At 31.8% G+C, this 23,214-nt stretch overlaps 1 protein-coding gene across 14 annotated transcripts in view; it reads right to left on the reverse strand.

Annotated features, from left to right (window-relative positions):
* Window positions 1-23,214, reverse strand: part of LOC148608511 (uncharacterized) — a 117,053-nt gene that overhangs the window by 37,179 nt on the left and 56,660 nt on the right. For 11 of the 14 annotated variants that reach the window (XM_088546420.1, XM_088546411.1, XM_088546414.1 and 8 more), the window contains 7 exons: window positions 14,397-15,310; window positions 13,767-13,818; window positions 12,253-12,513; window positions 11,489-11,917; window positions 11,132-11,242; window positions 3,302-3,586; window positions 2,493-2,777 (listed from right to left, as the gene is read on the reverse strand). In XM_088546420.1, the coding sequence (XP_088402546.1) occupies window positions 2,493-2,777; window positions 3,302-3,586; window positions 11,132-11,242; window positions 11,489-11,917; window positions 12,253-12,513; window positions 13,767-13,818; window positions 14,397-15,310 (2,337 nt within the window). The remainder of the gene's footprint in view (window positions 1-2,492; window positions 2,778-3,301; window positions 3,587-11,131; window positions 11,243-11,488; window positions 11,918-12,252; window positions 12,514-13,766; window positions 13,819-14,396; window positions 15,311-23,214) is intronic. The other 3 variants (XM_088546424.1, XM_088546415.1, XM_088546418.1) reach the window with 1 other exon arrangement.

Here is a 23,214-nt window from a genome sequence, read left to right on the forward strand (position 1 = left end):
AGTGCTATGGACCTTATCATAAAGTACACCATGGATGTAGTTTGTAGAATTTTGACTGTGGGTTAACTGTTTTTAGTGCTATGGACCTTATCATAAAGTATAGCTTGGGTGTATTTGTAGAATTTTGACTGTGGGTTAACTGCTTTTAGTGCTATGGACCTTATCATAAAGTATAGCTTGGGTGTATTTGTAGAATTTTGACTGTGGGTTAACTGCTTTTAGTGCTATGGACCTTATCATAAAGTACACCATGGATGTAGTTTGTAGAATTTTGACTGTGGGTTAACTGTTTTTAGTGCTATGGACCTTATCATAAAGTACACCGTGGATGTAGTTAGTAGAATTTTGACTGTGGGTTAACTGTTTTTAGTGCTATGGACCTTATAAAGTATACCATGGGTGTAGTTAGTAGAATTTTGACTGTGGGTTAACTGTTTTTAGTGCTATGGACCTTATCATAAAGTACACCGTGGATGTAGTTAGTAGAATTTTGACTGTGGGTTAACTGTTTTTAGTGCTATGGACCTTATCATACAGTATACCATGGATGCATCTGTAGAATTTTGACTGTGGGTTAACTGTTTTTAATGCTATGGACCTTATCATAAAGTACACCGTGGGTGTAGTTAGTAGAATTTTGACTGGGTTAACTGTTTTCAGTGCTATGGACCTTATCATAAAGTATACCATGGGTGTAGTTAGTAGAATTTTGACTGTGTGTGAACTGTTTTAGTGCTATGGACCTTATCATAAAGTACACCATGGGTGTAGTTAGTAGAATTTTTACAGTGGGTTAACTGTTTTCAGTGCTATGAACCCTATCAATAAGTATGGTAATGTCTGTATCGGTATTTACTGTACTATTTAATGTCTCAGTAATTATACAACAGTTTTCATCATTTTGGCTAGTATATATCAACAGTCTATAGTTTATAGTAGGCGTATGTGTTAGTGATAGTATCATTTTGATGTAAGATCACACGCCTTGCATAGACAACTTTGACGTCTCTTTCTATCAATAGTGCATGCTATTACGCAAGAAAATACTGCGTAGCGTTACATACATGCAATTCCTACAATATGAATCAAAACTACATAAACAAATCTACCTACAAAATAAATTGAAGATAATTCTCCCTACTAAAATATTAAAATGATAATTTAGAAATTATTGTGATTGTGACATGTTTGATCGCTATTACATCTCCAGTACTGCAGTATAACAACTTGCATTATTGTTTATATCAATAAATTGATTTATGCAATAAATTCTAAAAAAAAAATGCTTTAAATTAAGAAATTATTTGGTACTTTTATTGTACTTTTGTAATTTTTTACAAAAAAAAAACAATTTAAATTTTTGCAATAATGAGAAATATTTGTTAATTCATACTAAAAACAATATGTTCTAATTACTACAATAACCAAACTGTTCCATTTATTGCCATTTTAAATGCATCACAATAATTTCCAAGCTTACGTTATTAAATTCATATTATTATCAGCAAACTACCAAACTATTAAAATATAATTAGCCATTCAAAGAGTCAGTTTTCTAGACACCAATGATCAGTTAAATTGAATAATAAAAAAAAATGTATGTGATTGCATCTTTTAAAGTTGTGCTACAGTATACAGGGATGATTTTATGAGGTCGTCAAACAAAGCGGAAATTGGTAAAATAGGATATAAATAAACAGTAAAAAAAAAAGAATTGTAATGGTAAAATTCTGGATTTCAATTAGTGGAATTCTGCTAAAAAGTGGAAGAAAATCATCCCTGAATATATACTTTGGTCAGTCTCAACTTGTTTTGACCAACTAAAAGATACGAATCAGATTAACTTTGGAAGGAATAAAAAAGCACTGTAACCTCAGAAATATTGCCAGAATGTTATTGCAAAAGTTGCATAATATCACCATTTCAAAATTCTTTTTATGACCAAAAAATTTTGGTTTAAAATGACAAAATTATAAGAGTACATGCCTACATTATTTCTGAATTTACTGTGACTAAGCCCTCCTCACACATTCATGCAATATATGGATGTCAATAGTAAAGAAATTTGGATGAAACATAAAAAATCTTAAATCATGCAAATTTATATTATTATTACTGAATAATTTAACATTTCCTTGTAAAAAGGACTCTAAAGACATAAACTTAAAATTCATGCAATCTAATTTTTTCAAAAAAGTAATCCATGAAAAAAAGAATTCAAACCATTTAAAAAAAACTTTCAAATACCCAGATTGTTTAGAATCATGCATTTCCAAAATTAACCAAAAGCTTTACATGCATTGATGCATCTTTTTCCATGCTATATATCCAGACATTAAACTTTATAAGTTTTATTCCGATCCATATATTTACACAATAGTGTCACTGAGTATATACATCCACTGATATAATAAAAAGCAGTTATACCACTTTACACCAAGGCTTCCGATTGGGCAGTTTAGATACCGGGATTTTCTCTGGTTCATTCTCACCTTTAACATTTATTTTACATGTTGTCTTATTCTCGCCGAAATCGTTCTTTGCAACACATGCATATTCCCCATGATCGTCTACAAATATTTCATCGATTTCCAATTTTGCGTTAAGTCCATCAAATGTCTGTTTGAAGTCAGATGTATTGCGTTGAATTATTCCATCTTTGTACCATGACACTTGCATTGCATCATTGACAGCACATTCTAAACATACGGAATGTCCTTCTGTAGCGACCATGTTCTTTAATGGTTTGGTGAACTGTGGCTTCTTCTTGGCTTTACCTGAATTTTTATAAAAAGGTTAGAACAACATTGAACTGGCTAAAAATAGAAACAGAATATTTCAGACAATATAAATACACACAAAACTTAAGGAAAACATTTCTTTAATACCGTGAAAGTACTTTAATTCGTGAATACCAATTTTCGTGGAATAGATAGGAAACACAAGTTTGTGTATTCTTGAATTCATGGTTTTGAGGTTTTCAGTTTACACATATATGGAAATCTCCTTTTCATTGGGGACCAAATTTTGTGGTTTGGCCTACCCACAAAAATCACGAAAACAGGTACCCCACAAACAATAGTACTTTCACAGTAGTAGGTTTTTTATTAAAATTGTCTTGACTACTCATATATGGGGTGCCAGTTACAAATGATCTTGACTAGAACTGGAGTTTGTATATTAGATTCAGAGTAAAGTTTATCTGAGCTAAATGATTAACAATGAACTTCTTTCTGTAGAATAAAATAATAAAAGTAAATACCAAGTGGGCAGTACTTTAAGGGCCGACTTCCATACTTACTTCTAACTGTTAGAACTGCTTTTGTTTCTGCCTCACCCAAAGGATTCCTACACACACATCTGTATTGTCCACAGTCCTCCTTCTTAGAGCTCAGGACAGTCAGTATTGCCCTTCCTGACACTGTGTCGTACTTAGATTCAAAGTGACGATTGTTCATTACCGATTTATCTGCTTTATACCATGTGATGTCCGGCTGTGGGGAGCACGCCACAATACATTCCAGGACTGCATTGCTGCCCTCTAGTGTGATGAGATCTTTGAGGGGGGCTTTCACTTCTGGAGAACCTGGAACAAATATTAAACTTTAATGTCACACTCTAAAAATTTTCCATCATAGCTTTATCACTAAATAGTCTTATTTGAGAGTCATATTAACAAAAATTATATAAAAAAAATTTCTATTGGCACTAATGTTATTTAATTGAATCATTTGAAACCTACCATAAATATGTGTAAAAGTACAAATTTCAATTTTGTTAACGGACATACAGACATTATCATGTATCATAAAATTCTTTGTAATAAACACCTAGTTATACCTTATCAATTACAACATAAGTTCAACCATGTAGTAAACAAAGAGAAAAACATTCAAGCAAAGGAATAAATGACATTTTTGTCACTAATGATGTTATAATGTAAAAAAAAAAGTCATTCACAAAAATTACAGGAATATGTCAAATCAGTATGCAGTGACTTATATATCAATTTCCTACAAAATAATTAATCACAGATAATCAACTTCTTACAAAATTGGGTATAAAAATGTATTCAATCTAAACTCATTTTTTAGGTAGAATAGGATTAAAGAACTTATTATTGCTAATTACAAATTACAGGTAACGACTAAATAATTAAAGGTAGTTATTTACCTGAAATTACCTGATTACCTGATTAAACAAATTAAAAACAATACCTTCAGAATTAAACAGAAGACTACTCCGACGAAATATATTTGACATCTTCAATTACAAAACATTTAACTGCCAATCTAGTCCTGTATACAAATTATATGTTCCTTGTCTATATCTTGGCTCAAAATATGTACATTGATACGTAGTTACTGCACAGTAAATAGATAGCTCCTGATGATGGCTAAATACCACTGGTTTAGAAATTCGTAGGACATGCCGATGAAATACATCAAACACAGCTAATAGACAAAACTTGTAGGAAGTGTATTTGTTTATTTTGAAGAAAATTCACTTATTTCAAATTGTTTCAAATTGTTAATTAAACAGACTTGGGAAAGAGGAAGAAATTAAAATTGTAACGAAGCCAGGACACTTGAAATGTAATTAAGATGCACATTAGAGACAGTGCATTAACCATTTTGTTCTTCGTTTCTCTGCCAAAAACATGCATTTTACTCCATCTGTTTATAAAGAAATTTATCTCTTTTATGAATGATCTGTCTCGCAATTTCCTTTCTCTTGTAACAATTTGCCAATAATAAGTTCAGAAATTGTAAAAGCTCCCCATGTACTCTCCTTTTTATAATTGTCCTGACTAATTTTAATTTGGTTAATACTTTCTCCAATCATTGTATTTAAACAAAAACTTGCCTGACATATGTGAGCATTATGGTTAGTAGATTAGTAAAGAAAAACAAACCCCAAAATAAAACAGTTTTTATATGAGTTCTAAAATATTGCTTCTTAAAAATAAACCAATATAAAAGAGTAATCAAGGGAACCAAGGTTATAGCGGTAATCAAAGAGTAATCAAGGGAACCAAGGTTATAGCGGTAATCAAAGAGTAATCAAGGGACCAAGGTTATAGCGGTAATCAAAGAGTAATCAAGGGACCAAGGTTATAGCGGTAATCAAAGAGTAATCAAGGGACCAAGGTTATAGCGGTAATCAAAGAGTAATCAAGGGAACCAAGGTTATAGCAGTAATCAAAGAGTAATCAAGGGAACCAAGGTTATAGCGGTAATCAAAGAGTAATCAAGGGAACCAAGGTTATAGCGGTAATCAAAAGAATGTAATCCAGGGACAAAGACCAGACATGGAAAACAGACATACACAACAAAGAACATAAAGTAACTAAAATCATACATACAAAGTAACAAAAGCAAATGAGCAACTCAGATTCCACTTAAAACTGGGAGTTACCCATAGAAAGTCAAGTCTGAAGTAGATGAAAGAGGAAAGGAAAACTATGACACGTTGAACAAATCAGTTTTCATGGCGCAGATGGATACACCGTAGCAATCCACAAGTTCATGATGACGACCATAAAACTTCTGTAGTGATGACTTCAATCTTATAGCAACATAACCCTGTTTCAGAAGCCTATTTGTTAGAATTCTAGCGTGATACAAAAAGTCTGCATAGTTTCGGCAAAAACTGAAACAAGAAAATATCTAAATCTATAATTTCTTTCCAAATATCAATGCATAGGGTGAATATGGCATATAGTACATGTTCTAGCAAAATACTAAAACTAAGTCTAGTCTATTTGCATCATAAACTATCAACAAAAGAAAAAACCTGCAAATAGGATAAACCAATACTGTCCTCCCATCGACCTCTAAACCACCAAGAAAGAAAGATGTTAACCAGGCAAATACAAACTATTCTGAGGGCCACCAACATGTTGGTGCAGGGTTACCTTTATCAGCTGAGCACACTTTCAGAATAATTTACCTATCACCACTCCTATAGGGTTAATTACCAACCAATTTTACTGATTAACAGCTTGACATTACAGAGATAGACATTCTGATAAATTTTCACAAATTCTTGGCACCTATATTTATCACTTTGATGAAGAACCTATCAAAACTAGCAGTAGTGTTTACAATTGGTGAACTTTGGCAGATAGTTTTATTATTTTGCAGTAAATTCCATCAAGTTTTGTGAAGTAGTAAAGAGACTTCATTCATCCATACCATCTCTGGGAGATAATGGAGTTCATACAGTGGTTGTGTACTTTTGTTTACAGTAGTCAGGAGAAACCATAACATTGACCAACAAGTCACATCTTGATTTGTCTGTGGTTGACACTGAAGGAGCCCATTACTCAATAAAGAATAGCTATTACTGATTCACAATGCATAAAAACCAACAGAAATAGGCCTATATATTTTGACACCACAATCTACCAAGAAAAATTTGAGAGATATTTTAACATACATAACTTTTCCACAGATACTATTTAGATTTTGAGATTTATACTCTGTCTAGAAATCTTTGCCAGTTTTTGCTTTGCTTTTTTTTCAGACATTTCAGAAATAAAGTAGCCCCCATTACTGCTATAATAAACATGTTAGGTAGCTTCATGCTGAGGTATTTCCTGTTAGTGAACTCTGGAATTTTCTTGTTTTTCTCAGAGTGTTGCTGCTTTTATGATCATGCTTGTAATTTATGATTAAAGGGAGGCATGTTCAAATTTGCTTTACAAAATTTTATTTTAAAAACGATATACAATGTATAAATGAAGGTATAAGAAACATACCTGTACTATCATACATCCTACAACTGTAGATAGCTACACTTTACTGATCAGCAGGTCATTTATGACCTTGCATGACCATGAAGATTTGGCAGACACAGCCTATAGATATTTTACCATTGTTTTATGACCAGAGTTATGCCAACTTCAACAGTGGCTAATTACCAGGATGCAATTAATGTCTGATCTTTTAACATGCTTAATTATGACACCCATAGGTTTCCATACATTAAGGAAAAAGCCTCACAGTGCTTAATACAATAGGAAATTCTTGATATTATTTGAGTCAAGGCTAAGTGAATTACCAGTGATAGCTTAGAAATCAGAAAAAAAATGTGTGTAAAATCACAACCTGAACAGTACAATAAATTTATGTTACTTATTTCTATAGTTGTCCTTACAATGATTCATTTAAAAGAACACATATTGATATCTAAAAACTGTTAAACCATTTGGAATTGTAATGGAAATTCCATCCATAACTATACAAGTACTATCTTTAAAAAAAGATAGCCAATGCAGTAAAATTTGTCTTTTTTTCACTTACAGTTTTCTACTTTTTATTCAGGAAATAACACATGGTATGCAATTTCAATATACAGTTTTTTCGAACACCACTAAGTTATCAGTATTTGGCCAATCAGGCAACAAAATTGTCATCAGGTGACTTACATTTCCATGAAAGAGCATCATTAAGGTCGCAGGGTAAAAAGCAAAACTATGTCGACTGCGTCAGAAAAAGAAATGGAAAGACGCAAGCCAGTTCTAAGTTATTCCATCTTTTGTCAAGGTCATTTGTCAAGGTCATTTGTCAAAAAAACTGAAACTGTAAGATTGGTGCAACATGGTCCCAGTCAAAGTTGTAACTCTTTTAAGAAACTCAATAAGGAAACTATTGTTTTTCTTTTTTCATTTTCCTAACCAAAAAAGTGACAAGATATACTTGCAATTTAGATAATTCACTTATTGTAGAATTTCAACAATATTTTCTCCATATTATATTTATAGATCATATGCACTAAAATAACAGTAATAATTTTCTCCTTTGGCAGCAACTAGCAGGGAGAATAAACGATACTTCAACTATTTAAGTGAATTTTAAATGTGAATATACAGGGAAAATAAGGTTCAGAAACAATTGTTCCTTCCAATAAATGACGTCATTGGCAACAAAAGTTTGGCAGTATCTTCTGTCTGAATATTTGTCATGGAAATATGAATTGTTACAACAAAAACAAGGTGGGAAAGACATTTACTGACAGAATAGGAAGAGAAATCTTCTTGGTAACTGTATCAATCAGATCAAACTCACTCTAATGATTCTTAGCTTTCAGGAATGTGTTTAGAGGACATGAAATGCATAGATAACCATGATTTAATGTGAAACTGATAGAATATATATAGTTAACAACCATGATTTGCTAACAACTGTCGGTAATTCATCAATCAACACTTTTAACAGAAATCGGTCACTACATCATTTTTTTTTCTTTTTACATGCAGAAATCATTGAAGGTGTTGTCTCGATACTTCAAATAAGAGGTTATAATTCAACCTAAACTCTAACATTTAGCAAAGAAAGCAGAAAAAACATCCTTCGCATTCACTTCACTTCCCACGCAAAGATAAGGTATGGAAATCAACAAATAGAAAGATTAAATATAACCTATGTTGTCTACAATAATCTCCACGTCTCGGTGACAGAATACATGTAACATCTCAGTAATTACTGCGTAGATAGTATATAATTACTTCTTTATCAGTTAAATATGATTACATCTTGACTTAATTACCAGTAATTATGATTGAATCATGACTTTTCATTTTCTTTTTATTTTATTACATATCATTAGTAAGACAATTCAAGGAGTCTGAAGGGCTAGAATAGTTGGGCATATTTTCAGGGACATTGAACTTTAACTTAAAATCAGATCAAGAATTAACATCTAAATTGATTTTCTTTGTAAAGATCAGCCCTGACTCAACTCAAACTCAGCTGACTATATAATCTGGACCTTAGACATAATGCCACCTAAGCTATATCACTGACCTTTACCTCTGACATAATGCCACCTAAGCTATATCACTGACCTTTACCTCTGACATAATGCCACCTAAGCTATATCACTGACCTTTACCTCTGACATAATGCCACCTAAGCTATATCACTGACCTTTACCTCTGACATAATGCCACCTAAGCTATATCACTGACCTTTACCTCTGACATAATGCCTTCAATGTGAACTTCTTCTCAACATACATATGGTTGGCATGTTATACACTTACATTACCAATTTTGAAAGAATTTTGCTTATCAACAAACAAATTCTCTAGAAAATTGACAGATATTTTAATTTTCTGTTTTGTTTTTACCAAAAAATCTTATTTTCAGAAATCACTATTAAGCTAAAACATTTCTTATCTTAAAACATCCTCTTCTCATTCTATGAGAATTTTGAAATGAGCATTGGCTGCAAAAATTGGTTTATCTTCTCCACTGAAAACTTCAGGTTAGAAAACATAAATGCATTATTTAATGTATTGATAAATGTCTGTTTAGAAAATTGAATCTGTCTTTAGAAACATTAAGTACCATTAAAACCTTCCTTCATTACATAATTAACATGGATAATAGTCATTACTTTATCTTACTGAACTTGACATGGATATTTTGTTTATTTTATTCCACTACGATGAAGTAAACAAGAAATTGTTACATAATTCTCTACTTAAAAAATCAATTGACGTTTTGTGAAGAAAGTTTCGTTTTTACATAAAAAAGAATAAACATTTTATTTCTTACAAAAATGATGTGTAATTTTCTACTTAGGCTTCTACATGCTGAATTAGTGCACTTAACAAGATGAAATAGTTTACATTTAATGCTTAGTTTACTGCCTTTTTAGATTTTACATTTTCTCACTAATGAATGAGATGTTTAAATTTCTATCCATGTAAAATTTCTTTTTCTTACTTTTGACACAGATATTTTAATTTTCTAGCCATGTTAGATTTCTATTTCTCCCTTTTGAGAAAAGGATATTCACAGGTGAGATAAAACATGCAACATTTGTGACGTCACAATAAAATGCTTCATGACGTTAATTCAAGGGAGTTAGGGCATGCAGGACTTTCTGAAGTTACTTACTAATACATGTAATAAAATCAATTTGATGGTGAGAATCAACCATTGCCAGAAAATGCAAGACTATGAAATCGCAGACATCTTAGGGTAAGATTTCAATGTTCTCTAACTCAACACAGCCTCATTAGAAAACTTGCAATCTTACCCTAAGGTGTCTGATTTCATGGTCTTGCACTCTCAGGGAAGTTTGATTCTTACTATCTCTTCTATGGTTAATGTCATATTGAAACCTTTTATGACGACGTGTTAGTAGGTAGGATTAGAAGCAAGCAGGGCATTCTTAAATGAAATATGTAGGATTAGAAGCAAGCAGGGTGTTCTCAAATGGAATACTTTTCACAACAATAATTATAGAATGCAATCTACGACTTCACCAACAAATCAATGGTAACAACTGTTACAAAACACCACCACAAACAATCATGAGGCCAAACAAAATAATATGTCTGTTTCCTGCTACTCTACCTACCCTAAACATTTTATGGACATTTTGGCTCAAGCACTGTTTAAGTCTCGATTGTCTCCCCATTAACTCAAGAAAATAATTTCCCTACCTACCTATCATATTTTTTCCTTGCTAGTAGCAGGAAGCAAGACTATCATTTTTTTGGCCCGATGTGGCCATCATATTATAACAAATTACAGAAAAGAAAAGTCTGTAGTCAATTAAACAAAAGTTTGTGCCAAATTATAGTTGTAATAAAGAAATTAGTTTTGTGACATCATAACTTACAAATAATTTTACACTTACTATTGTTTTGTGAAATCAACAACTGACTTGCAATGAAAGAAAGCTTATTACAATTTAATATGCCAAAGCAAAACTGTCCAAGAATGAAGATAACTGTACAGCTTCTTCATTAAGGCAATGATATTTTATGACATGGATATAAAATAGATTAATAAAATATATAAATTCATTAGTTATTTTAGTCCAGTGGTTTTTTAATTCCAATGACAACAGTTTGTTGTTACAAACATGAATTGTCAAAATGTTCTAATGGCAAACCATGGAGAATGCAATCTACAAAATGAAAGTATTTTGAGAATAAGTCAAAGTCTCATCCATTCTTTTGAAGTCTGAATGTTGAAATTCTTTATATAATATAAATTAATGAATTTATGGCATTGCCAACTGAAGAGCTGTACAAAATAAGAACAAGATAATGACCACATCCCCTTTGTGAACCCCATCCAATACCACACAAAACAAGCAGCACATACAAATTCTCCATCCGAACCCTGAAGATTTAGGGCTCCTTAGAGGTAAAGGACACAGGCTGCATTCACTCTCAGCTTCTTCACGTAACCCAGCTAAAGAGCTTAGATGTGAGTCTAGCGATGGAATAGTTAAATGATGATTAGTATATTTACTTAATATGAATTATGTGTAAGCATTCTAGTCTAGCATTGTCAATCATTGACTACAGAAAGTTTTCAGTAATACTATTAAGTATTTATTTCACACAACATAAAGAAATAACTTAGTTTCTTCAATCTCTGTTATAGGCTCAAACATTCATTTAAGTAAAAATTGTATTAAAATGCTACTACAAGCAGAGGGATAACTCGATTACCAACCTGAAGGTCTCCCTTGTAAATCTTTAGCCAGAGCCTCTTCCTCGTCAGACCCAGACACACTCCCATAGCCACTGCTGGCCTTTGATACATCCATCTTACCAGGGACCTGTAGCCTTTTGTCTCCTGCATCATGATTAGTTAACTCTTTCACATCAGTCACACCACCAACCAATGATGGCTTGTTAAGCATAACATTGGCTTCTGATCTGTCACCCCATGATTGACCTTTAGTCACAGAATAGTTATCAGATTCCATGGTAACATCATGTTCTTCAATTGTCTCCCCTTCTTTATTTCTTCTCCATTTAGAACTGTACTGGCTGCGTGAGAAATAATCAGAACCTCGTGAGGTAAGTTTACGTTTTGTTTTGATGACATCTTTCTCATAGTGATCACTGCCACCAGGTGATGTTACTTTAGATTCAATCACTACAATATAAAAATGAACAAATGAACCAAACATTGCTATAAAATGAGTATGTTTTAAAACAAATCTTTTTTGCTCAATTGGTATTATTTTCTAAAATTTGTTCTAACTATTTCACGCTTAATTCTCCAACTATATTTTTAAAGAAATTTAAATGGGCAAAAAACTCTTCTTATACAGTACATAATGAGTTAGCTCCCTTCCCATGAATAGCTAGCAATTACCAAGTTTTTTTAAGAACCTAAAGGCAGATATTTGCTCAAAAAAGAAAATTGTCATGCTTTTTCACAAATTATTCAAAATTTTCCAGATTGAAAAAAATAACAGTTGTTTATACCAGTATCCTTTTCCTCTTCTTCAGCTCTGCTCGCTGACCTGCGTAGAGTTGTTTTCTCAGTCACAGTACAGTCCCCTTGGTCTTTATAGGACACACTCTGTACTGTTATAGAGCCATCATCGTCCTCAATCACTGACAAGGAATCATTCGTAGGCGTGACAGGCGCTAATGTAAACGTTGGACGGTCCTTTTTCTTTGGTGTTAACTGTAACTCTGTTGACTGTTTTGTTGGCTTTATTTGCTCCTCTGCAGCTGCTTCTTCTAAGGAATAAAAAGATAGAAATAAGAAAAGACTGTTAGAAAAGTCTTGTCCTTATATTAAAAAAAAAACATGCATTTGTTCTTAAAATTTTCATTGCTTAATATATTGGTACAGCACATTAGTACTTTCTGTTCATTGAAATGCCTAATTCTAAACTTAATTAAGTTTATAAGTTTTAATTGAAAATTGTCTTGCATTAACAGTCAGAAAAATTGTAATGTTTATATTATTTGTTTCATGTATCTTGTGGATGTTTCTTTTTTTTTATATTATGCTTTAAACCAAGGTGCTAAAATGAAACTGAAGTAGACTGGTACTATGTTTGCACATAGATGTTTAACTAATCTATGGTTAAAAGCAAATGTATGCAGAAAAATGGAGTTATCTCCCTTCCACCATCAATTGTTTATCAAGAGCAGCAATATAATTATAAACTGAGACAATCTTAAAGCTTTACAGTTTTCTTTGGCACAGACAGCTGACATTGTGTCTGGTCTAAATTTATTTACTTAACAATTATCTGATAAAAGATAAGAGAAAATAATTATCTACATGTTCACCCTATTTTCCTTTGTTGATGTTTGTGTACTAGATTTCAGTTTTTTGGCATGAATCAATATCAGTTAGTATTTGACACATATCATGTGATTTTTAAGAATGCAACACAATAAACAGTTGTACTGAAGCACATGTTACCTCATCCATTTTTTCACTATTATAAGTCTTATAATTTGTTCACTACTGTGTGTGGATGGACATATATATAGAGAGTTGAATGAACAATTTCATAGATTGACAGACTGATTGTAGTTTTACATAAATCGTACGGCAGTTATTTCAGGATGAGAACATTTGATCAATGGAGTAGACCAGCTTCGTAATAGTGGGACATGCAGAGCCCATTTTTTTAAAATGATCTGGTGCACAGAAGCACCAGACAACATGTAGGCCTGTCTACCCATTTGCAAACATTTTTTCACTCCAAGCCAAAAGCAGTCACTCTATCTATTATTTGTCACATGCATTTTTGGAGAAGCAGTGACTTCCAATTTTATAACCTTTGGTATAATTCAGCTGGGTGTCCAACCCTTGACCAACCTACACTTGATGTCAGCATACTACCATGAAAGAACTGTGGCAGTAGGTAATATTTCAAGTTCTTTAATGATGTAAAGGGTTTATTGATGTTTCCTACACAGCCCATTCTGTATTTTATGTTTTCTTTAAAATTAAATAATTAAACTTGTGTTACCTTTTGATCTCTTTGTTCTGTTGTTGTCATTTTCATTAATCTCTGGTTTTACCTGAAAATTTAATAGTCTTATTCAAAGGGGGATAACTCAAATTTTACAATAGAAATAAATTGAAATTTCAGTATTCAGATGAAGCACCTATGACAATGAATAACTTTGCCCTACTACAACAAAACTCTATACAAATGTACCGTAATTAATCATCAGAAAATTCAAAATTAAAGCATTTTTCATCTTAAATTCACCAAAATGTTCATTCTTCCTAAATAAAGCACTCAGTAAGGTAAATAAACACAATGAAAAACTGAGGAATGTAAAACAAATATTGTGAATACATATAAATTGATACCAGGAAAATAAAAGGTCAAGAATGCTACCTGTATTTCTACCACCCAACAACTTAATCCGTGCAAACAATGTCATATACTTCATCAGAACACAAGACCACTTTAAAATCATTGGATTCTCATCCCTAAGAATTATCAGGGTATCATTTTTTTTTATTTTACAATTGGATAAAGCTTTAGGTGTTAGGTTTTGTTTTACATTAGATCCTAACCTCTTTATTCACGGAGAGGTGGATGAGAACAATTTACTTAAAGAAGCCATAAAACTATAATGAAACTTACGTCTCTTTTGTTAAAGTTAATATCCACAGAAGATGTAATGGTCGGGACAACCCGCGGTGTTTTAATATCTATTTTCTCCTCTCCATCTACCTGTAATATTTCCAGCTCTGGAGAATCATCATTGTTATTTTCTTCCTCAGTGTCTACAGCATTTAGAATTTCCGAAAATGCAGCCTCAATATCCATGGTAGAATTCAATTTTTTAGTATCAATAACGGTCAGGCTATTTCGTCGTTTCTTTTCCAGCCAATCGCGACAAGAACTACTGTCTGATTCAGAACCTGATTTAGAATCGTCTGATTCACGAAAATGTTTGGCACTAGAAGGAACACTCTTTCTTCTTAAAACATCCTGGTTAGTAATCTCCTGACTTTTTATTCCATTCGGTACATACTTAGAGGATTTTCCATTTGGAACATCCTTGGAATGTTCCAATAAGTCTGAGGAATATGAACTTTTTGAGTTTGAATGTACTGAGTCCTTTGAACGTTCTGAGAAGTCTGAAGATGATGAACAACTATGTGGAGAGTTTGAACGAACACTTGCCTGAACTGAATTGCTTCTTGAATTTCCAGAACTTTTCTTTCTTTGTACAGAATTCAGTGAAAATGAACGTCTTAATGGTGAAGTTGGTGAAGTTGGTGAATTGTCATGTTTTGTAGAATGATTATCACTAAAACTTCCGACTGAATCACGAGTCACATGACTTTCACCACTGTCATGTCCATTACAATAACTGTTTTCTAACAATGGTTCTCTGATCTGACTGTCTACGTCTTGAGACGTCTCTACAACACTGGAACACCGTACAGCACGGGGACGTGATGAGTTGTTGGACTGGCGATCAGAACTGATAATACTCTGACTCCTAGTAAGGGCTGAAGTGGGTCCTGATCTCCCTCCTCCTTCTCTCTCTGAAAAAAAAACACAAGAAAGCAATCATTATTAAAGGGCTTAAGTTGCATGATTTCCATCTCCTTCTTTCTCAGAACAGACAATGAAAAAATTATTTTAGATGTAACAACATGATCTTACAATAAAATTATGTAATAACTGTTTGAGATATATTCTAATTGATAGATGGTGTCTTGGTTTGTAGACCTCAATATTTACACACAAAATTAATGTTTAAAAGTTTTTATATATAACCACATAACAGGAATTATACAAATTAAGAGTTTAAAAGATCTGACAGAATACCAACAGCACTATGATGTTAGTATGCTGCAGGTAAAATTCTCATACTAATAGTATGATAATCACGAAATTTTCAGTAGTTTATCTTTCTACTGTTGGACTTTTATATCCAGGCCACTGCACTTTAATATGTCTCATTAATTCTCACATTAACAACGTTCAAGGCAGCGGGAGACATTCTAAACATTATCCCTTTTATACACTAGGTGCAGTTGTTAGCATACTGACATACAAATAATCCTTTCAAAAAATAAATATTCATTCAAAATTCATTTGACACTGCTGGTTCAAAATCTGCGAGAGTTTAACCCCAGACTCAAAAAACTAATTATACCTTCTGAATAAAGTCCTAATTAAGTACAAAAATGTAATTACATTAGTAATGTCTGTAAGGTGAAATGTACCACTAACAACCCATGAAATAAAGAACTTAAAGTCCACAGTTACATGGTCCTTAAGAAACTGTACAGTGATCTTGTTTACTCCAACTCCAAAAGAAAATGAAATGGAGATTATATCAGACAACTTGTCAAGAGTAAATATGATTGCCACCTGGGCCTCACATCAATTTCATCTTAAATGATACTTACATCTAAGATTTATTTTTGCCAACTTTTCATCTTTTTTCCTCATAAATATAAAAATGCAAATTTTACAACACATAGGATCATTGGACACAGTGGCATGAGTATGTCTTTACTATCTACCAGTAGAGGTTGTCACAATGATCACAAAGTTTAAGTGTCAGTCTCATGTTACTCCCCACCCATCCAAATCTTACTGAGGTTAATGTGTAAATTATCATTTTAAATGTGATACTTTTTAAACTGATACAATCAAAGATTTAAATATGATATACAAATGTATTTTGAGTACCTGATATAATCATATTGTACCACATATAAGATATACTGTGTTACTGCCTGATGTAAGATTTTCTCAGCAGTCTGTCTTGTTATAAATGATTTTAGAGCAATGAGCTTGTTTGGTACAATTAGCACTAGGTGTCAATATCCTATACCTAAGTCGGATGTTGTTATCATTTTGTTTAAGTAGCTGTCTTTGTAAGAATCATGCAAAATCTGAAAAATGTGATACACCTCAAAAAGGCTACATATTTTTATTTTTGTAATTGAGTTATTTTTATGGGTCTCTACTATGAAATGAGTAATTATTCATTCAAATCTGCCTGCTCTTAGGAGATAATCAACATTGAAAATCCTGCAGATTCTATTGTATTTGAGTGCCATTTACAGAGTTATTTCCCTTAATTTTGAAATCTACAGTGCATTCTATATAATTTTTATCTCCTAAGAGCACGGGTTATATGAAAAACCACATGTTATTTTCTGTTTACTGTGACATTTCAAACAAATATCAAAAATAAAAATATGTAGGCTTTTTACCCATGAATCACATTTTGCATGATTCTTAGCTGGAGCGCTACTTAAAAACAAAATCAATTTAGAACAGTTTTTTTCAATACTTAAAAAGGCACAAAGTACCAGAAACTCAAATGAATTCATTCATTATCACTTGGGGCAATCGACAATATAATATAACATGTATTTTTCAACAAAGCATTTCTTGAAGATTTAAAAATATTTTTTTTCCTTTTATAGTTTGATTTATATTAAGCCTCCAGATTTTGCAAAAGTCTTTATAAGAGAGCAGTTGGAAATTGTGTTTGACCAATTGATGATGACATTAAATGGCCATATATCTTATTTCATTACCAATAGGTCAAACGGAATTAAAACATAGAAAAAGTACTTCAAAATGAATTTTAAACCACAAATTTTCAGAGGTCATTATATATTCAACAGGTGCTAACTTGACTCATATGATAAGTTTTCAGGACATTTACAATTCTACAATTCTTATAGGAGTTTATTTGGGCCATGCTATCACCTTTTCAATTGTTCGAGTTAACTCGACCCACCCATCCCCCCCCCATTGTAATCTAACTTACACACATAAACTTACACTGAGGAGTTTCTACTACTGCCAACTTCAATATAAATACACACATAAACAAATATAATTAATGTGAACCATAAAAACAAAAACTTAAAAATATATTTAACTAAATCTAGGGCATAGTTGCATAAATTATATATAATGGCAACAAAAAATGCAATAAAAATATAAAAAAGAAATACAGTTTATGGGCCCTGTTTATCATTATCCATGAACCAGTGGCCAACCTACACTTCTGTTCTACATAAAACTCATGATAAAATGTTCTAACTGAAAGAAAAATATTTATTCGGTTTATAATGAAATGGAAAACATTTATAAAATGATAATTAAGAGCAAGGTGACACAATATTTAATCTACAACTAGATTCCCAGGTGGCCTGTTTTTATTCTGACATTAAAAATATCCCAACATAAAATATCCAACTTTTTTTTTATGGCAGACTGAAATAAAGCAGTAAATGGCATGGAGAGAAAGACTGGATTATAATTTTTTACAGTAAGATAAAAAAGTAGATATAAATTTACATCTGAAATTATAATTATTTTCCTGGTTCATAATTATTTTGTATCTATCAACTTTTGATGGTGATGGGAATGTATATTGTTGAAAAGAATGGTAGCGTAGAACTGAATGGACTCTTTGATTATTATATTTCTGGCTATTGGTATATACCAAATACTATTCCTTAGTATAAAGTCAGTTTAAAGTTTTCTTGTGACTCTTGAATGTATTTGATTAGAACTTTATCACCAATTATTTTACAATAAAATGCTATAGAAGATTTATGATCTTCAAATAGTGATAAAATTCACCAGATCAAGTGATCCCAGAGGTAGAGTCTTTTATTTATTTTAGACCTGAATGCTTACAGAAGAGCCACCAAAAGAGAAACAGATGACAGATGCCTACTATCAATTTTGTTGTGTGGGTGTATATTTAAGTATCTTCTAAGTCTGCAATAAATTTAAGCAACATAAACAAATAATGAGATAAGAATTCTTCATCCTGTAAAATACATTGTACTAAAAAAGCGGACCAATAAATGGTCCACTTATACACAGAAACAATGGATTAATTCCAATCCAAAAAGAACTACAGAAAATTTAGAATGTGTGATGAGATACTGATTCTTAACAAAAAGACAAACTAAGTAAGAAAAAAACAGTTGCGTAGAGTTATTAAGGGAACCAAGATTCTAGTGGAAATCAAAAGAATGCAATCTAGGAATAAAGACAGGATGGGGAAAACACAGACACTACATACAATACGAAATAACCATAATAACATTAAGAAACAAAAGTCAATGAGCAACTCTGACTCCACTATAAACAGGGACCAGGTGCACAGGTAAGGTAAGCATCTTCATAGAGCATGTTAGTAAAAAAAAGAAGTCTTAAAATAGAGCAGTTTCTAGTTGAAGTGTAAAATCAGACTGAAAGTTGAATGCATCCTCAGATCATGTTTAGAACATAAGCAGCCCATTAACTTACAAATGCTTCTATTCCACATGGCTGAACTTTATTTTTACCCCTAGAAAGTTAATCATTGCCCTCACCTTTGAAATTACAGGTAACAAACAGCTTTAATTGCATTTAAATTCCTTGGCAGGTAAAACTAAATGTAAAGCCATTAAGATCACTTTGATGTAATATTGCTGCAATTTACAGATGTAAAGATTTGGTGCATTTTATTTGAAAAACCATTATATGTGTATTACCATAAAACTGCATCAAATTCCATACAACCATGAATGTTGGGCAGCCAAGCTTTTAAAACAGTCAGAGAATATCTATACAGGTATAAGGAGGTATTGGAGGATCTTCATATCCTCCCTGATCAACAGAGTTAGTTAAATATTACAGCATTAAATACAATATTGCTTAAATAGTATGCATATTCGACAAGACAGTTATTTTAAAGAATTTTATTAATTGTAACTCTGTGGAATTTGCTAGAAGTAATTATGGTAAAAATTACTAATACTTTATGTAAGGTTTCATTATTGAAACTTTTAAGTTCATCCCACTTTTCCTCAGTAATTAAAAAAATGTCTAAATAACTTGTGAACATGAATTTTTCTTATTATCTTTTAAAGAAATTCTTCTTTTTTTCAAAGATAAATCTGAACCTACCTTTGAAATAATACATTGACATATTTTCCTACTCCCCAAATAAAATAGTGACTTCTAAAGAACCGTAACTCATAAAAATAAATAGCACATCTACATTTCAGTATTCTATGTATGGTATTATAACACATAGGTGTTATAATATCTCTTCCTAAGTAAATATTTATTATATATTATACAATAATCTTCCTTAAAGTATCTCTGCCATTTATAAAGATTACAATGTCATAGAACTCCTATGATGAAGATTAGTCTCCCTTTACTAAATAACTTGTTCTATACAATGTACCTTAAGTGTCTCACTAATCCACAATGAAAACAAACAGGTACTTATAGAAAAATATTTCTTTGTATTTTATAAGTATTAGGCATTATATGGTAAAAAGGTAAATAAATAAATGATAAATATAGTACAAAGCTTAATGGTCCCTTACATAAACCTAAAACAAGCCTTCCTTAAAATGTGGTCAAAACAAAGAACATTAAGGGGAATGATTTCTTATTTAATATTCAAGTTTTAATGCATCTATTAATGTTTGCTTTTTTGCACTTTGTCAACTTTATAACATTTATCCTATTTTTTTCAAATATCAAAAAAAAAAAAAATTTCATAAAACTTGAAAGACTATTGGCAACTCGCCTAATGGTGATACAGGGCAATTCATGGATGAAATCTGGCTTAAAGTAAGGTCTAAGTAAGCATTAAAAAGTCTAAATATTATTAATGCTTTCATTTTGAAGTCTGGAATACCATGAAGTATTTGTTAAAGTCATCAGTTACCTACCAGCAATAGAGGCCTTGTGTCAAATCTAGATTCATTCTATCTCATTAGAAATGTAAATATTTTACTGAACTTAATTTGAAGAGTTCACAAAACTGTAGAGTTATCCATAAAGAGGTCTTGTAAAGCACTCAAACTTTAAATCCTTTTTTTTAATGTAAATATTTGAATAGAATGTTACAAAAAATCTTTTTTTTATAATCAATGTCAAAAAGGACATCAGAAATTCAATAATGGTACTGTAAGTGTCATTTTATTTGTCCAGCCAAATGTAAGGAAAATCTTATAATACACAGATATACCTATGAGCATAATACTATACAGCTATACCTACCAGCATAATACTATACAGGTATACCTACCAGCATAATACTATACAGGTATACCTACCAGCATAATACTATACAGGTATACCTACCAGCATAATAAAGTACAGGTATACCTACCAGCATAATACTGTACAGGTATACCTACCAGCATAATAAAGTACAGGTATACCTACCAGCATAATACTATACAGGTATACCTACCAGCATAATACTATACAGGTATACCTACCAGCATAATACTGTACAGGTATACCTACCAGCATAATAAAGTACAGGTATACCTACCAGCATAATAATATACAGGTATACCTACCATCATAATACTATACAGGTATACCTACCAGCATAATACTATACAGGTATACCTACTAGCATAATAATATACAGGTATACCTACCAGCATAAAAATGAAGTTAGTTGGCAATGCTATAGGGATACCTTAACATTCAGTAAGTTGTTATTAATTCATCATAAGATTCGGGCATATCAGGAATCCTACTGGTTTCCTAATTTGAAACTATTCAGTGTCAGCTAACATACACAGGTGGTATCAGTAGATACCATGCAAGTTTCATATTTATGAAAGAACCCATCACCAGTTTATTGTGTAATATATCTGGGTATTTCTATTCAATCTTATTTTTTTCCATCCTTTATAATCAGTTTAATGAATAATTCAATACTACCATGCTAAGGCTTGTTCTGAAATGATATGGGGCAGAATGTAACTTTAGAAGTAATCTGGTGATGATGTCTGCAATCTATGCCCTGACCAAAAAAAATGTAATAACTTAGCCTGAACATGACAGTTTAATTAAAAGGAAGAAATATACATTTTAATATACTTTTTTGAGTTTTCATACACAGCAATGGGTTTAGATTTCAACATTTGATATGTTTTCTGTGTGATAAAATGGCCTTATGATATTTATGCATAGTAAGTTGACAAAAACTTTACACCCTAGTATATAACTCTTCTTTGATTCAATAAAATCATTGAGTGTGTATTAAGTCCATTATCAAATTTAGGAAAAAGTCCATGTGTTTAAATTGCACTCATAATCATGCTAGATATACCCCTACTAGTTACATATAGCAAAAAACTCGGAAACTCCCACAAAACAAGAACTAGATACTGGATAGCAATAAAATTCACAACCAAAAAATATCCAATCTACATGAAGTCCAATATCAAATTTGAAATAAATCCATCCATTGAGAGTCAATGAAATTCAGATGCAGAAAATGATTAATGGAATGACGGACAGACAAGGTGATTCCAATATATCATGACTCATGAGTAGGACTATAATATGATAGTATTCAGAATGAGGTGGTGACAAGTTAAGAGAGTATCCTAATGGGCAATGATGGGTTGACTAGTCTAAGTGTCAATAGTCATTGAACTAAAGACCTTACAGAATTCCCAAGTAGAAATGGTCTTCATCTTAACCAAGATATTCTAAGTACCTTAGGCACCACTTTAAGTCAGTATCGCGCTGGTATTTTAAGTCTCATCCTTACCTAAGATTTGACAATATTTGTTTGTCTTCATATTTACAGGGACATATTTTTATGTAAGCCCACACAAACTTAAACAGATGTAGAATTTGTATCTGTTTAATGTTAAAGTCAACAATTTCCATAACGTTTATCAGCATATTTTTCATGACCTTCAAACTGACCTCAGAATAAATCATTTATGAAAAGATTTGGTATGTACACTGATAATGTCTTGCCTAATTTTAAAAAAAATGAATTGAATATAAAAACGGAAACTTTAAGAGGGTCCAAGATCTTGCATTCTTCTATACTTCTTAGAAAGTAAGCATATAACACATGACTATCTTCAATTCAACCAAGAACAAAAATCTTATAATTGATATTTTCTCTTTCAACTCAATGACGGTTATCTTTAAAAAATATTTCAAAGTACTTTGAAAGCACACATAACTATGTGAGAAATGTATGACCCAAATTGGTACACTTCATAACATACTACCAAATTTTGTAGTAATAAGCTTAATCAGATACTCTGGAGTCTGACTAACACATAATCCATTTATACGAGATATTCTACTTTAACATTTCTATAATATATTAGGTGGGCAATTTAGCACAGGTCTTCAGAATATTTGAACGTGAATTTCAGAACCAACAAAACTTTGTTTAACTTTTACCTTTACACTTCAATGTTACGGCCTTTCCAAGGACACCCCCCTAAACAAAACCTCTCTGCACAACAGACAAAATTCTGACATTTTTCAATAAATTTCTTATTAAATAATCATTTTTGTCGACCTTTTGACCAAAACATTAAACTTAAGTGATTTCTGATGATTTATGAACATTCACCTGAATGTAAGGACAGGTAAAAAGTCGTTAGTGGTCCTTTGA

The sequence above is a fragment of the Perna viridis genome, chromosome 9 (genome assembly GCF_037379345.1).
Source record: "Perna viridis isolate PV_CMFRI_1.1 ecotype Kerala chromosome 9, ASM3737934v1, whole genome shotgun sequence".
NCBI classification, from domain to species: Eukaryota; Metazoa; Mollusca; class Bivalvia; order Mytilida; family Mytilidae; genus Perna; species Perna viridis.